Genomic DNA, 15,069 nt, shown 5'->3' on the forward strand with positions numbered 1-15,069 from the left:
AAATCAGTACAAAATCACTCCTTAACTGAAAAAAATCGGGAAGACGCGAAAAGTTAGTGAGGCTGTCTCAAAAGTTAGCTTATGAATGAAGATAACGAGGAGAAAGGAAACTCGCAGTTTTACCCCCTGAGCAGCTTTGGTAGAAGGAACATCTCGCTATGAATAGATTTTAGTTTAAAAACCACCCACTTGGCAGTACAACTCCTCAGAGCTTCCCCTCCCTCCTCTATGGGCTGCTGCCCGATTCATGAAACCATTTAATAAAGCCGATTAGATCTTCCAAAAAAACAAAAACCAAACAAAAACAAACACAGGACCACCACAACAAAAGCCAGCTGCTTTCTCCCGCGCGTCCCAGCTGCGCCACACGAGACCCAGGCTTCCCGCCCGCGACCCACCTCGCCCTTCTCGTTGCGGATAAGCCGGTTGAACTCTTTGCCTTCTAAGCACAAGAAGTCATCCCCAGGTGTGACAATGCCACATTTGGTGGCGATGGCCCGGGCTGTGTTGATGTTGTCACCGGTCACCATTCTGACAGTGATGCCAGCTTGTTTGCATTTGGCGATAGCGTCTGGGACCTATGGAGAGTAAGGCAAGGGGAAAGGAGGAGGTGGGGTGGTGAGGCCTGCTAGGCTGTCCCCGTTCAGGGTCCCTTCACTGTACACAGGAGACAGGTACCCCAGAAGCAGTGCCACGGGGCACTGCTACGTCCGGTCGTTTTTATATTGTCCGGTGTCACCTCACTTCTGTCCTACCCACGGTACTACATTTGAATTTGCCTTTTAGTGTAACTTGAGTTGAAGAGGAAGTTTGCTTCAGGAGCTGGGTGTGAAAGCTTACTCTCCCTGCGATCTAGACTCCTTAGCAGGGCATATACACAGCCCTTTGAGATCTGGCCACTGTCTTCCTCCCTAGCAGACGTTTTTTTGCCATTCTCCACCCCCCTGGCCCATACTCCAACCACATCAGTTCTTTGCAGTTTCCCCAATGCACACTGCCCTCTCCTGCCTGGGGGGCCTTGACAACTAACAGTCCATCTGTCTGAATTTCTTTCGAGCAGAGACTTTTTCCGATGCCTTAGCGTCTAGAATAGTGTTCAGCTACCCTAGGGGCGCTCAACAAGAATGTGTTGCTTGAAAGAAGGCGGCTGGAGGCGGGGATGGTGTCCCAGTTAACTCAGCCTCCTGGCCATTCCGGGTATCAAATCATAAGCTCAATGAAACCTATACTTCTCACCCCTCAGACGGCATTAGCCATCAGAATGGCACCTTCTAGCAGTTCAGCACTCTAAAGCAGTTTTGTGAAGCTGGAAGCCTGGGAACATCCATCCCTGCAAGTGAGAAGCTGTTAGGTAACACGCCTGGGGTCACAGCTAGAAATGGAACCAGTACCCCAGTTCCTGTGACTCCTGGATAAGATATGATGTCTATTTAGACCGTGCTCAGCTTGCACACGCGCCAGGGGCTGTTGGAGGACTTCCATTCATGTTTTCTTACCCTTTGGCCAAGCCAAAGCCTCACCTCTGGGCGCACGGGGTCCTCAATGCCCACCACAGCGACGCAGGTCAGTTCGGTGAGGATCTCACTCTCGTTGTCCCACGGGGGCTCTCCGTCATTGAAATCCCGGTAAGCTATGCAGATAGTTCGGAGGCCCTCACAGGCCATGGGCTCGATGACAGTGCGCACTATCTCATCTCGGTCCTTGTTCTTGAACGGCACCACTTCCCCTTTCTTGTCCAGGATTCGATTGCACCTGGGGAGGCACACGGTCAGGAAGCAGCACCCCGTCTCACCCAATATGTCTCTACGGTCACCTGCAGACATTCTGGCAACTGTTCTGAGGCCAGAAATCTCTCATCCCTCTTCCCCAGCTGAGTCCCTTTTTCCAAGGTGGGGAGGTGTGTAGGTGGATAAGGTCCACGTAAGCAGAAGGTACGGTTCCCCCCTACCATCTGTCCCTACTCATATGTGAAGTCTTTTGGGGATCACCTGCTCTTTTGAACTTCTCAAAGGTGGAGAGACAGTTTTAATTCCCGTGACCTAGAATAGTACTCAGTGCATAGGGCGTGTTCCAGGGGAATGTGCTCATTGAAGGAAGGTGGCTAATTAGCAGCCAACTAGAGGCACTGGTTAATTCAGCTACTGGCCCTATGCCTCCGCCTAACCTTTAATGACCTGCGAAGAGCCTAGCCACATTGATTAAATTATGCAACTTTCTATAATCAGAACTGAGCGCGAGAAGGAAAACGGAACATAGAGGCACCACTTCTAGTACGTGCTGTGTGCCAGGCATGTTATGTACAGGCATACCTCGTTTTGTTTTGTTTTGTTTTGTTTTTTACAAACTGAAGGTTTGTAGCAACCCTGCATCCAGCAAGTCTGTTGGCACCAATTTTCTAACAGCATTTGTCCACTTCCTGTCTCTGAGTTACGTTTTGGTAAGTTTCACAATGCTTTAAACTTTTTCGTTATTATTATATTTGCTATGGTGATCTGTGACCAGTGAGCTTTGATGTTACTATTGTAATTGTTTTGGGACATCAAGAGTCGTGCGCACGTAAGACAGCAAATTTAATCGATAATGTTGTGTGTGTTCTGATTCCACTGCCCAGCTCTTTCCCCATCTCTCTCCCTATCCCCTGAGAGACAACAGTATTGAAATTAGGCCACTAATAACGCTACAGTGGCCTCTAAGTGCTCAAGTGAAAGGGAGAGGTGCACATCTCTCACTTTAAATCAGAACCTAGAAATGATTAAGCTTGATGAGGAAGGCATGTGGAAAGCCGAGAGAGGCTGAATGTTAGGCCTCTTGCGCCAAATAGCCAAGCTGTGAATGCAAAGGAAAGGTTCTTAGAAGAATTGAAAAGGACTGTTTCCGCGAAACCCAAGTGGTAAGCGCGTGAAACAGCCTTGTTGCTGATATGAAGCAAGTTTGAACGGTCTGGATAGAAGACGAAACCAGCCACAATGGCCCCATAAACCAAAGCCGAATCCAGAGCAAGGCCCTAACTCTCTTAAATTTTATCAAGGCTAAGAGAGGTGAAAAAGCTGCAGAAGAAAAGTCTGAAGATAGCAGAGGTTGGATCATGAGGTCTAAGGAAAGCGGAGATCTCCATATAAAAATGGAAGTGCTGATGTAGAATAACGGTGTTGGGAAAACTAGACAGCCACATGGAGCGAGTTCTCCAGAAGGACTAGCTCAGATGATTAACAAAGGTGGCTACACTGAACAGCAGCTTTTCCGTGTAGACGCAACAGCCTCATACTGTAAGAAGATGCCATCCAGGACTTTCACAGCTAGAGAGAAGTCAGTGCCTGGGTTCCAAAGTTTCAAAGGACAGCCTTACTTGCTCGTTAGTGGCTAATGCAGCCGGTGAATTTACATTGAAGCTAATGCTCACTTACCATTCTGAAAATCCCAGGGCCCTGAAGAATTATGCTAAATCTACTCTGTCTGTGCTCTTTAAACGGAACAACAAAGCTTGGATGGCAGCACATCTGTTTATAACAAGGCTTACTGAATATTTTAAGTCCACCGTTGAGAGCTGCTGCCCAGAAAAAGACTCCTTTGAAAATATGACTGCTCATTGACAATACACCTGGTCACCCAGGAACTCTGATGGAGACGTCCAACGAGATTAATGTTGTTTTCATGCCTGCTAACACAACATCCATTCTGCAGCCCATGAATCAAGGAGTAATTTCGACTTTCAAGGCTTATTATTTAAGAAACACATTTTGTAAGGTTATCGATAGAGATTCCTCTGGTGGATCTGGGCAAAGTAAATGGAAACCTCCTTCCAAATGCCATTAAGAACATTCATGATTTATGGGAAGAGGCCTGCATATCAACATGAACAGCCGTTTGGAAGCAATTGATTCCAACCCTCATGGATGACTTTGACCCTCAGGGTTCGAGACTTTAGGGGAGGAATTCATTGCAGATGTGGTGGAAATAGCAAGAGAACTGGAATGAGCAGTGGAGCCTGAAGATGGGACTGAATGACTGTGATCTCGCGATCAAACATGGACAGATGAGGAGTTGCTTCTAGCGGATGAGCAAGGAAAATTTCTTGAGATGGAACCTACTCTTGATGAAGATGCCGTGAAGATCGTTGAATGACAATAAAGGATTCAGAATAGTACATAAGCTTAGTTGATAAAGCAGTGGCAGGGTTTGAGGGGAAGTAACTCTAATTCTGAAAGAAGTTTTACTGTGGGTAAAATGCTATCAAATAGCATCTCTATAGCATCTCATGCTATAGAGAAATTGTTCATGAAAAGAGCCAATCTATGCGGCACACTTCACTGTCTTATTTTAAGAAACTGCCACAGCCACCCCAACCTTCAGCACCCACCGCCCTGATCAGTCAGCAGTCATCAACATCGAGGAAAGAGCCTCCACCAGCAAAAACATTATGATCACTAGGGGTGCCTGGGTGGCTCAGTCAGTTAAGCATTTGACTCTTAATTTCGGCTCAGGTCATGAGCTCACGGTTCATGGGATTGAGTCCTGCGGCAGGCTCTGTGCAGAGCCCGCTCGGGAATCTTTCTCTCCCTCTCTCTCTGCCCCTCCCTAACTCATGCATGCGTGCACACACACTCTCTCTGTCTCAAAATAAATCAATAAACATGAAAAAAAAAAAGATTATGATCACTAAAGCTCAGATGATGGTTGGCATTCTTTTAGTAATAAAGTATTTATAAAATAAAGTATGTTATTTTATATATATATATACACATCATGTTATGGCACCCCCAATAGACTCTAGTCTAGTGTAAGCACGAGCCGTATATGCACTGGGGAATCAAAAAGATTCATTTGCCTCACTCTGTTGTGGCGATCTAGATCCGAACTCACAACGTCTCTGACGTAGGCCAAAGTTACATTGAACCATTTAATCATAGGAACCCCATGGGCATTATTCTCTGTTTTCAGGCTAGCAAACGAGAGCTTGGATCATTGCGATCCGAATCCTGGCTGCGCCACTCTTAGCTGTATCACCTTGAGCAAGTTACTTCACCTCCCGGGACCTCTGTTTTCTCATCTACAAAAGGGGGATAACAATAGTATCTGCTGCACTGAGCTGTGAAGATTAAATGGAACAGGCCACCCGAAGGCACGTGAAAACTGCGTGGCCCCGAGCAAGCGCTCAGATATTGGTTCTGCGGTCACCGCCCCGAAGCGGGGCTCACGTATCATTCCGCGGGGCTTCAGCACGGGCGCGGGTTGCCCGGACCTTCCTGGGGGGGAGGATTTCGCAGGGAAGGAGAAGCGGGGGAAGGAAGTGCTCACTTGCGCAAGATGATCTCCGAGGCGCCCTTGCTGTACATGCGGTAGCCCCCGCTGGGCTTCTCGATGACCGTGCTCATGGATTTGCGCACCGAGTTGAAGGTATACACCTTGTAGAGCTTCTCCTCGGGCACCTCATTGCGCACCGCATGGTAATCCTGCTTCAGGTCTGTGACAAAGCCCAGCAGAGCGCATTCGGTCTTGCTGCCCACCTGCCGCGGCAGACCTCCCTCCTTCTCCGGAGGCTGAGAGAAAAATCATACGTGGCATTTGAGTAACGGGCCTCGACTAGGGAGAGAGCTGAGGAAGGAAAGGACAAAACTTTCATGCGTTTTCTTCCCAAGGGTAAGCGGGCAGTGGGCAGGGGCGACTGTGGTCGCTGGGCCGTCCGGGGCTCCGTTTACCCTGGGGGTGGTGCTGGAATCTCACCCTGTGCGGGTCTCATTCTAACCCCCTCTCTGACTTTCTGGACAATATGTACTTTCCTCCTGGTAAGCCCAATTCCGCTACCAGCACGAGGTCTCTTCCAGAGATTCCGCCCTCAGATGGTGCCTGGTGGGTGCTTCATGGCCGTAGATTTCTACCTGCCTCCCCACCTCTGCTCTCCTCCCATGGATCATTCCCTAGTCACGCCAAACACGTTCAGTGAGGAGTAGGAAACGGGGGACGGGGGATGGCAATTCAGGCAGAACAAACAAGAGAAAATTGCTCTGTCCAGAGAAGATTGACGGTCCCTTCCGACCACCCCTTTCGAAGTGTCCAGGCAAAGGGAGAGCTTACCAGAATCTTGGAGGTATAGGCACTGTTGATAGAAATGCCATTGACAATAAGGTCCAGGACCTTGGGCAGGAGGACATCAGGGCTCGGGATCTGATGGTAATGGGTGTCTCCAATATAAGCCTGTACCACGGTCATGCGGTTCATGGTCAACGTGCCGGTCTTATCAGAGCAAATGGCTGTGGCGTTGCCCATTGTCTCACAAGCATCCAGGTGCCGCACCAGGTTATTGTCTTTCATCATTTTCTACAAAGGAGATGAGAGCAGACTTGAGAGGGGACCGAACACAGGTCAAAGGCCACGTGTCAGCCAACATGTCTCCACCTCTCCTCCTCTCGTTGGCACAAAAACGCAGGATACCATTGTGGCGAATCCTCCTTAGATTCCACTGGCTTCCCGAAACACTGATGCGGCTGATCAAGAGGGTCTTTCACCTGTGAGCAGTGCCAGCGGCCTCTGCCCCTGCGAGGTGCCACGCAGGGTCTGGGGAGATGGCCCGGCCTTTCACCCCAGGCTACACGGCGCCCTCCCTTCCCATCTCTGTCCTGAAAGAAGAGCCAGCCTCGTTCCCGTCTCACCTTCACGGAGTAGGCCAGGGAAATGGTGACAGCCAGCGGCAGCCCCTCTGGCACAGCCACCACCAGCACAGTGATGCCGATGATGAAGAACTTGACAAAGTACTGGATGTAGATGGGAGTGCACTCGGGCAGCCACGCTCTGCGGTGGATCACGAAGTTGTCAATCACAAAGTACAGGATCAGGATGAGAACCGTGATGGCAGACATGATGAGGCCTGTCCGGGAAACAAGTCACATGAACCCAGGCTCCAGGGCCTTCCTGGGGCCCTAGCCAGAGGTGGGCTGGCAGAAGTTAGAGGCTTTGCTACCAGGGTTTAGAACCACTCCCTCTAGGGAGTCGTACCCAGATCCCTTATCCATTCTCTGTTGCTTACACATCACCGTGCAGGGAAAAAGACGCTGGTTTTGTCTCCCACAGACACAGGCTCTAGTCTCGGCCCTGCGCTAACTGGACTCGTGGCTTTGTGCCAGGTTTTGTCCCTCTCTGGGCCTGTTTCCTCATTCATAAACAAGGAGGTGGTCTAGTTTTCTTTTTTCTTTTGGGCAAGGTCATCTAATACTTTATGTTTTTTATTTATATTTATATTTTTAAAAATTTACATCCAAATTAGTTAGCAGATAGTGCAGCACTGATTTCGCGAGTAGATTCCTTAGGGCCCCTCCCCCATTTAGCCCATCCCCCCTCCCACAACCCCTCCAGCGACCCTCAGTTTGTTCTCCATATTTATGAGTCTCTTCCGTTTTGTCCCCCCCTCCCCCGTTTTTATATTATTTTTGTTTCCCTTCCCTTATGTTCATCTGTTTTGTCTCTTTAAGTCCTCATATGAGTGAAGTCATATGATGTTTGTCTTTCTCGGACTAATTTCACTTAGCATAATACCCTCCAGTTCCATCCACATAGTTGCAGGTCTAGTTTTCTAAAACAGCATTTTATTGGGGTGCCTGGGTGGCTCAGTCGTTGAGGGTTTGACTCTTGATTTTGGCTCAGGTCATAATCCCAGGGTCATGGGATCGAGTCCCACGTCAGGCTCTGCGCTGAGTGAAGGGCCTGCTTAGGATTCTCTCCCTCTTTCTCTGCCCCTCCCGTGTGCATGCACATGTGCTTTCTCTCTCTACCTCTCTCAAAAAACAAACAAAAAAACCCCAAAAAACAAAAACCCAGCATTTTATGATTCCATCTCAGACCTACCCTCTTTCCACAATTCATAACGTAGTGACTGTATCTGCCTACTTCCTAGTAGTTTATCAATTTGGGTTTCTCCCCTATCAATTCACGACTCGTTCACAGCGATGTCCCTAAGGTCACCTGCATGACTAACTCTCGGAACAGCGTTTCCTGACCTTTCTCTTGACACAGCATAGATAGGAGATGACAATAATTTGTATGTTTACAATAAGCAAATATTTCTATAGTGCTTGCTATAGGCCAGGTAAGCACCTCACGTATGCAGACCCATTTAATCCTCACGAAACCCCTGTGAGGTAAGTTACTATGATCATCCCCTTTCATGGGGAAATCAAGGCACAGAGAGGTTTTTTTTTTTTTTTTAAAGAAGATCAAAACAAAATTATGATCTTTAAATTTTTAAAATTTTATTTATTTATTTATTTATTTCATGGTAAGTGTACTCTTTAATCCCCATCACCTATTTCACCTATCCCCTCACCCCCTTCCCCACAGAGAGTTTTCTGGAATGGACACTGGCTGGGGGACCAACTATTCTGGTTTGCCTGAGGCTGTGCAGTTCCCTGGGATGTGGGACTTTCAGAGCTAAAATCAAGACAGTCCCAAGCCAACGGGGACAGCTGGTCATCCTACAACACTGATGTAAATGGAAGAATCTTTTCAAGGTCAGAAAGCACCTGGCCCGGGTGCTGTCTGGCCACTCTGAAGGCTGAGGGAATCACAATCCGGGCACCCTGCACCTCTCTGTGGCAAAATATCTGGGAAGAGCTTTGCTTCAAACCCCAGTCTAGTTTGGGTCTTTGCTCTTCCTGAGGGCCTAATGACTCAAGAGAATCAGAGCGAGGCTAGAGGTGATTATACCAATGAAAGCGTATTCTTTTGAGCTTTGCTTCAGCAGGGTCAGGGCTGATGTGAGGCAAACTGGGTGCGTAGGGTCCAAAATTTAAGGAAGTGCTCCCTCCCAGGGTGGCACATTGCCTCGCCCGACTCCCGGCCTAGCTTGATACGTAAACTAAAACAAGAGAGGAGACCCGGTGGCCGGCCCACCAGGTAGCTCGCACTCCCTAAAGAGCAGGGCAGGGATCCGGAGGACAATAGAAGGGGTTAGGCGGGGTCTGTTTAATGTTTCACACCTATGCGCCAGGCTCAGGAACGGGATTCCACACCCGCAATTCATCTCATCCGTGTACAGTTTATACGCGAGAGATGTCACAGCGGTCAAAATCAGCCGGGTACTAGAACTGAAAGAATAGGGCTAGACTAATGTGGTCCAGCAGAACTCTCTGCGATGCTTCAAACGTTCGCTGTGTGCGCTGTCCCATAAGGTAGCCACGACCTGAGTGTGGACATTGACCAATTGAACTCAGGCTGATGTGACCGAGGAACTGAATGTTTAACTGTATTTGATGGTCAGTCGATGTAAGCGGGAACAACCACACAGGGTTAATGGCTCCGCAAAGCTTCTGGCTCCCCAGTGTGTGGTCAGCCCATTGGCGGCACTGGCATCGCCTGGGGGCTTGTCAGAGATGCAGACTCTCAGGCCCCGACCTCCTGACTCAGAATCTGCGCTTTAACCAGGTTCCGGGTGAATTGTCCACACAGAATGTACTGGTCTAGCCTCTGATTGTGGTAAAGAGAGGGGTGGGGTCAGGAGATAATTAAACAGTGGGACAAGACCGTACCTGGAGGGCTCTGCCCACTGAAGGTGCAATATTCCTTCTGTTTCCTCCTCCAGCCCCGCCACCCTCCCCCTCCCCCTTAACCCCCAACAGAAGGTAGAGGGAGAATGTAGAGGCAGTCTGGAAAGAGCCTCTTCAACCACAGGCTTCCTTTTTCCTCCAGTCCTTACTCTGAATTTACTGTCCTGTGCCTGGCCAGATGCTAGGACCACACTCGGGAACTGCCTCCAGGAAACAGGAGCCTTCTCTGCCCTTGAGGAATTTATAAGTCAATACACGAAACAGGTGGGTGGTTACCAGAGTCTTCCGTCTCCCTGAAGTAAATCTCCCCTGTGTGACAGAAGTTCTTTATTTCCCACTTGGTGGCAAGAGACCACGGGGCCTTTAACCCTCGCACGCTGGGACACGCTTCTCCCTGAAAAGGCCCAGGGAGTGGCCGGAGGGTGGCAGGGAGAGGGGGCCTACTCCCTGGGCTGCACGAGCCCCTTGGAAGTTTCGGCTTCTTTCTGCCGGCCCGGTTGGTACAGAAGGGAGACAGGGAGGCCAGGATCCAGAACAGCACTAACGAACAACAAGAAGCCGCCGCCCTACTCACCAGCTTTCCCGATCTGAACAGCCAAGCGCGTCAGCTTGCCCTGCAGCACCGACTTCTCCTTTTTGGGCAGCTTGGCCGCCTTCTTCTCCTTCTCCTCGTTGTCGGTCCCCTCCTGGCTGTTGAGTGGCTGGATTTCCAGGGCCACCCCATCCTGAGTTTTTGCTAGGGTGCGCACAACAGAGAGGACAGGTGAGCACGCAAGGTGACGGCAGCGAGTGGCAAGAACGTGAGAACCCCAACTCCTCTGTCTCCTTCCTGGAATCCACCTCGGACCCCCGATGTCGATTCTGACCACTCTCACCCCATGCCAGACGGGGCACTTGCCTTGCACCCTCCACTGGGGCCTTGGAATGATATTCTGACAACTGGAGACGAAACGGGAGTGCTTTCGGGGTACGGGTTTCCTCTTCAGTGGCAGCTTCCTGGCACCACCTCAGAGCCCCAAGCCAGGCTTATTCCAGCAAGAGGATTAGTCATGCCGCTAAGCGCTATTACCAACAACCATCCCTCCTGGAATTCAGTGCTCAGAATGGTGAATCTTCACTGCAGGAAGGGGCCGATGGGGAAGGCTGGAAGACGTTTCTAGAGCGTAAGGGCCCTCCCGGTCTGCTCTGTTAAATGGTTCATCTCTCTCTTCCTATAGACCGTCAGGGGAGAAACACAGACCCCCCCCAGTACAAGATGTTTTCCAGTTCCTCCTCATATCAGTCGAATGACAGCAGAAGGAAATGCCCTTTCTCCCCTGTCTGACGAAGGTGGGGAGGCACAGAGTGGGGAGGTACAGGGGTAAGTCTTTTGGGGGGGAGAGGGAAGAAGCTGGTATGAGGGACCCTCTGGAATGAGAGGGATAAAGACAGACATATAAACCCATTTTGCTTTCGAAAGAAGAGTTAAAGAGACCTAAAATTAAAGAATTATTTCTGTGGAGCCCTGGTTCTCCGATGGGATGACTTTATTCCTGAAGACTCCTATGACACGGGTCCAAAGAGCAAAATAATCACTAGTGGCTGTCTCAAGAGAGCCATTCTCGCGGGTCCCAGCACCCCTCCAGCTTCACCCCCGTTGGAGCTCAGCCCTTTTGCTTAGGATGCCCTTCCTGAGATACTGTCTCTGTTGTCAGACTCACAAACAAGACAGAGACGGGATGTAGACACAGCCACCAAAAAGGAAACACACACCAGATCGGGAGGAAGAAAACAGACTGAGGGGAGAACAAAGAAAGAGGTGGGGAGAGGTACAGAGAAAGGGCTCTGTCCAAGCACCCCCGAGAAGACTAGAAGAGAAGACCAGACCAGAAGAGGACACCGATGAGGCAGCTAGCAAGAGGAGGGTGCAGGGACTGCCCACCCCATCTCCCTCCACCGTGAGGACCCTGAAGTCTTCCAGCCCGGAAACCGATGACCTTTGGTGTTTAAATCTGGCCGAGGGCAATGAAGCAATGCGTTCAGCGCCCAGAGAAGAGCTGATCCATCCCACACGCTCCCCAAGAGAAACCTTGACAGGAGATTCCATGAGACAACAGCAGAGGGTGCTGTTGTCCCATTTTGGATTGGGATTGGGACCCCCCCCTCCCCCCCCTCCCCCCCCCCCCCCAGACCGCCCCCAAATCTCTGCACCTTCCTCAGGATGAGGCATCCAGGCCACAGCAGCAGATAACAGATTTATGGAGAGGACAAAGGGAGAAGGCAGATGGCCTGGAAAGGTCTGATTTGAGTGTGGGCAGGTAGAGATGGTAAATGAGTGGGTGGCGAGGTTACCTTTGTTGCGATTTTCAGGGACTCCTTGTTTTTTACCTGTTTGAACAAGAAAAAAAAAGTGGGGTGGAGACCCAAAGCGACTATTAAGAGATCAGCTATCCAATCTGTTGGTCCTGCTCAGAGCCCAAAAGGGCGACAGCAAAGGGGCTGAGCGGCAGGGAAGGGACTATAAAGGAAGTTCACGTCTCTGCTCACATCCATGCTCACGAGGGGCTCTCCTGAATCCTGGGGGTGCAGACCAGCCACTCGTGCAGGTGAGTGCACACCCACACCTGAGCTGCGTTCTCCCGGAGCCCGGCCGCTGCTGGGAGGCTGCTCCCGGCCTGAGTCACATCGCTGGGAGAAATGGGGTGGGGGTTAGAAAGTGAGAGGCTGGAACTGTTTCTGCCTAATGGCGAAGGCTCTGAAAGGGGTCTCTGTGTCAATTCACCGGCACCAGGCAAGCTTCCTCCTTACTCATTTGCAGGTAGCTGCAAAAACCACTAGTCTAGCTCCTGGGGGAACGTGTTTCATTTCCTTTTGATAACCCGCCCTCCACGAAACAGCCTGAGATGGTCCTCTAGCCAAGGGACAGAAATCCTTCCCTCCTCCAAGGAAAGAAGGAATGCCTAGGGAAAGGGGAAGACTTCTTTTTAGTATCTCTTCTTCATTCACCCTCTGTGTTTCCTCCCTTCAGGAGCACGTGAATGGCAGAGACAGGACTAACTCTGGGGGGAGACATTACCTCTCTGTTCCCACTCTCCTAGCTGTGTCTCTCTTCCCCTGACAGCCCACGGTTTTGGCAGTTTACCCTCAGCCTTGACGGGTCATTTAATCCCCCACGTTTGCGGAAGAAGGGTTGGGGGGTTGCACGGAGGGCATCTGGGGCCGGAGCACCTAGCCAGCTCCCTTGGGGCAAGCTTTACATCTTGCCCCTGCACAGCCATTAACAGACACGGGAGTTGAGCCTCAGAGGTGACCTGACTTGGTTTTCATCAGAGCACCCTGGGGAGCCAGGCTTGACATCTTTATCTCGGCAAGACGTTCAGATATCTGTGCTCTTCATCCAGCAGCTTCTTCCACGCAGATGTTCCATCCAGGTCTGTTCTCTTGCCTCCCGCTTTGTCCACGGGCACGGGTGGGAACAGAATCTCATCTCAAATGCCCCTTACCTTTTTTCTTCTTCTCTTCCTCTTCTCCCTCGCTGGCTCCCAAAAGGGTAAAGATGATTCCAGTCTGAGAGTTGATACCCACAGCCGTCACTACCATCCGGCCAGAACCTTCCATGACATGGGTCCCTATGTGAGAAAGGAGAAGGTGGGAGGAGTGTTGTTTTTTATCCCTAGCCAGGCTTTGGTGTGGAATGCAAACTCAGAAAACAACAGTCCCTCTTCCTTCCTTCCCCACGGATAATGATCCGCTCGGCAGATAGTGGGAAACGGTCAAGAGCTGGGCCCATTTAAAATAGACGGAGCACTCCAGCTGATTCCAACGGGTAGCCAAGGTTGAGAATCACTGTTCTAGAACGCTGGTTATCTTTACTCACCCAAGTACTGTTGCTCCCAGCTTTAGCTAATATGGTTGACCCTTGAACAACACGGGTTTCAACTGCACATGGATTCTTTTCAATAAATATATGTACAGTTAAAAAATAATAAATCAAATCAAATAGACCAAGCAGATTGGGGGGTAAGGAGAAAAGTGCGTCTAACTGCTTTAGGGTAAGACTCCTTCCCCCACCCCCACCCCCACCAGCAGTGCCCTACCAAGGCTCCTAGAGCACTTGCTGTAGAGAACCTCTTTTAGGTTGCCCGATAACCCTGCATGCAACCCACCGATATGCTGCTGCCCCAGATAAAGCTAGGGGAAGGAGAGGGGGTAGGGCCAGAAGAGAGAGCGAGGCCTGGAGCAGGTCTCCGTAGCCTGGCTGGCTGGGGGAGGTAGAATGGGAAGTAGAATGGGGGCCGAAGCAGCCAGAGGCCATACCTGAGAGCAGCATTGGGTCCCTTTCCACAGACTTCTTGACATGGTCTGATTCCCCAGTCAGAGAGCTCTCGTCAATCTTGAGATCGTTCCCCTGGATCAGGATCCCATCTGCGGGCAGTAGGTCACCTAGTGCACAGAGGGGAAAGGGCAACAGGGAAAGAGGGGAGGAAAGAGCTTGGCAGAGGGTAGGAACCATCCAACCCCATTTCAGGGCTGCTTCCACGGGCCCTGCCCATAGGGCAATGGCCCAGGGGGTACCTGGAGAGCCTCTGAAAGATGACTTCATCTCTGACAACCTGTCAACTCCTTATGAACTAACGGTTACTTCTCATGGCCTCAACATTATGGATTTTTAACCCTAAGACACACAGGGTCCAAGTCTGACACTTTTTGGGGAGAGTTTCTTCTTTCTTTAGATCCTTCTCCACAACCTCCTTCCCCTGACCTAGAAGCTAACACGATTGCGGTCTTATCTTTTTGGGTCTTTGGTGATTCCCAGCCCCCTATGCCAAAGGACCTAGCCCTCAGATAGGGAGGGTGCCACAGGTACAAGAAGCACGAGTTCTCACCGTATTTGATTTGGGCGATGTCACCCACCACGATCTCAGCCACGGGGAGCTGGATGATGTGACCATTTCGGATCACGGAGAATTTCTGTTCCTTTTCGATGCGGTTCTGCAGCCCCCGGAATTGCTTCTCTTTGCTCCAATCATTGAAGGCAGTCACCAGCACCACGATGATCACGGAGAACAGGATGGCTGCCCCCTCAATCCAGCCGGCTTCTGCCTCTCCTTCATCTTCCGGGCTACTTACGGGTAGACCACACTCTAGCCCAGGGAAAGGAGAGAGTGGAAGGGTCAGCTGGGGGCCTTTTGGTAACATTCAAAACGGAAGTAGTGTCTCCACAATCCCCAGAACGGCAAGTCAGGGAAGGAGAATAATAGAAAATAAAACCCTTGGGTAGTAGAGCCATCCTCTGAGGGTACTGGAGGATGGCACTATTGGGCACCGTCTCGTTGCCAATAGAATTATTTGCGTGCTAGATAGCACGAAACATGTCATTGCCAATGACTGGCCAGTCGCATGTGCAGAACTTCTGATTCCTAACGTGGTCAGGCTCCAGGTCTCTGCTATTTCCCATGATGCCAAATAGCTGGCGGGGGGCACTGGGAGAAGCAGGTTTTGTTGGTTGGGTGAGGGTAGAGGACTCCTGATATTCTGCATGAGGATTTGGTAGGAG

The 15,069-nt window shown here is 50.5% G+C and overlaps 1 protein-coding gene across 7 annotated transcripts in view; it reads right to left on the reverse strand.

Moving 5' to 3' along the window:
• ATP2B4 (ATPase plasma membrane Ca2+ transporting 4) overlaps nucleotides 1-15,069 on the reverse strand; it is a 96,935-nt gene that overhangs the window by 23,976 nt on the left and 57,890 nt on the right. For 5 of the 7 annotated variants that reach the window (XM_053209499.1, XM_015067716.3, XM_053209500.1 and 2 more), the window contains 10 exons: nucleotides 14,399-14,656; nucleotides 13,830-13,955; nucleotides 13,016-13,141; nucleotides 11,865-11,900; nucleotides 10,108-10,269; nucleotides 6,648-6,862; nucleotides 6,073-6,315; nucleotides 5,296-5,537; nucleotides 1,521-1,752; nucleotides 399-578 (listed from right to left, as the gene is read on the reverse strand). In XM_053209499.1, the coding sequence (XP_053065474.1) occupies nucleotides 399-578; nucleotides 1,521-1,752; nucleotides 5,296-5,537; nucleotides 6,073-6,315; nucleotides 6,648-6,862; nucleotides 10,108-10,269; nucleotides 11,865-11,900; nucleotides 13,016-13,141; nucleotides 13,830-13,955; nucleotides 14,399-14,656 (1,820 nt within the window). The remainder of the gene's footprint in view (nucleotides 1-398; nucleotides 579-1,520; nucleotides 1,753-5,295; nucleotides 5,538-6,072; nucleotides 6,316-6,647; nucleotides 6,863-10,107; nucleotides 10,270-11,864; nucleotides 11,901-13,015; nucleotides 13,142-13,829; nucleotides 13,956-14,398; nucleotides 14,657-15,069) is intronic. The other 2 variants (XM_027074769.2, XM_027074771.2) reach the window with 1 other exon arrangement.

Source organism: Acinonyx jubatus, chromosome E4 (assembly GCF_027475565.1).
Source record: "Acinonyx jubatus isolate Ajub_Pintada_27869175 chromosome E4, VMU_Ajub_asm_v1.0, whole genome shotgun sequence".
NCBI classification, from domain to species: domain Eukaryota; kingdom Metazoa; phylum Chordata; class Mammalia; order Carnivora; family Felidae; genus Acinonyx; species Acinonyx jubatus.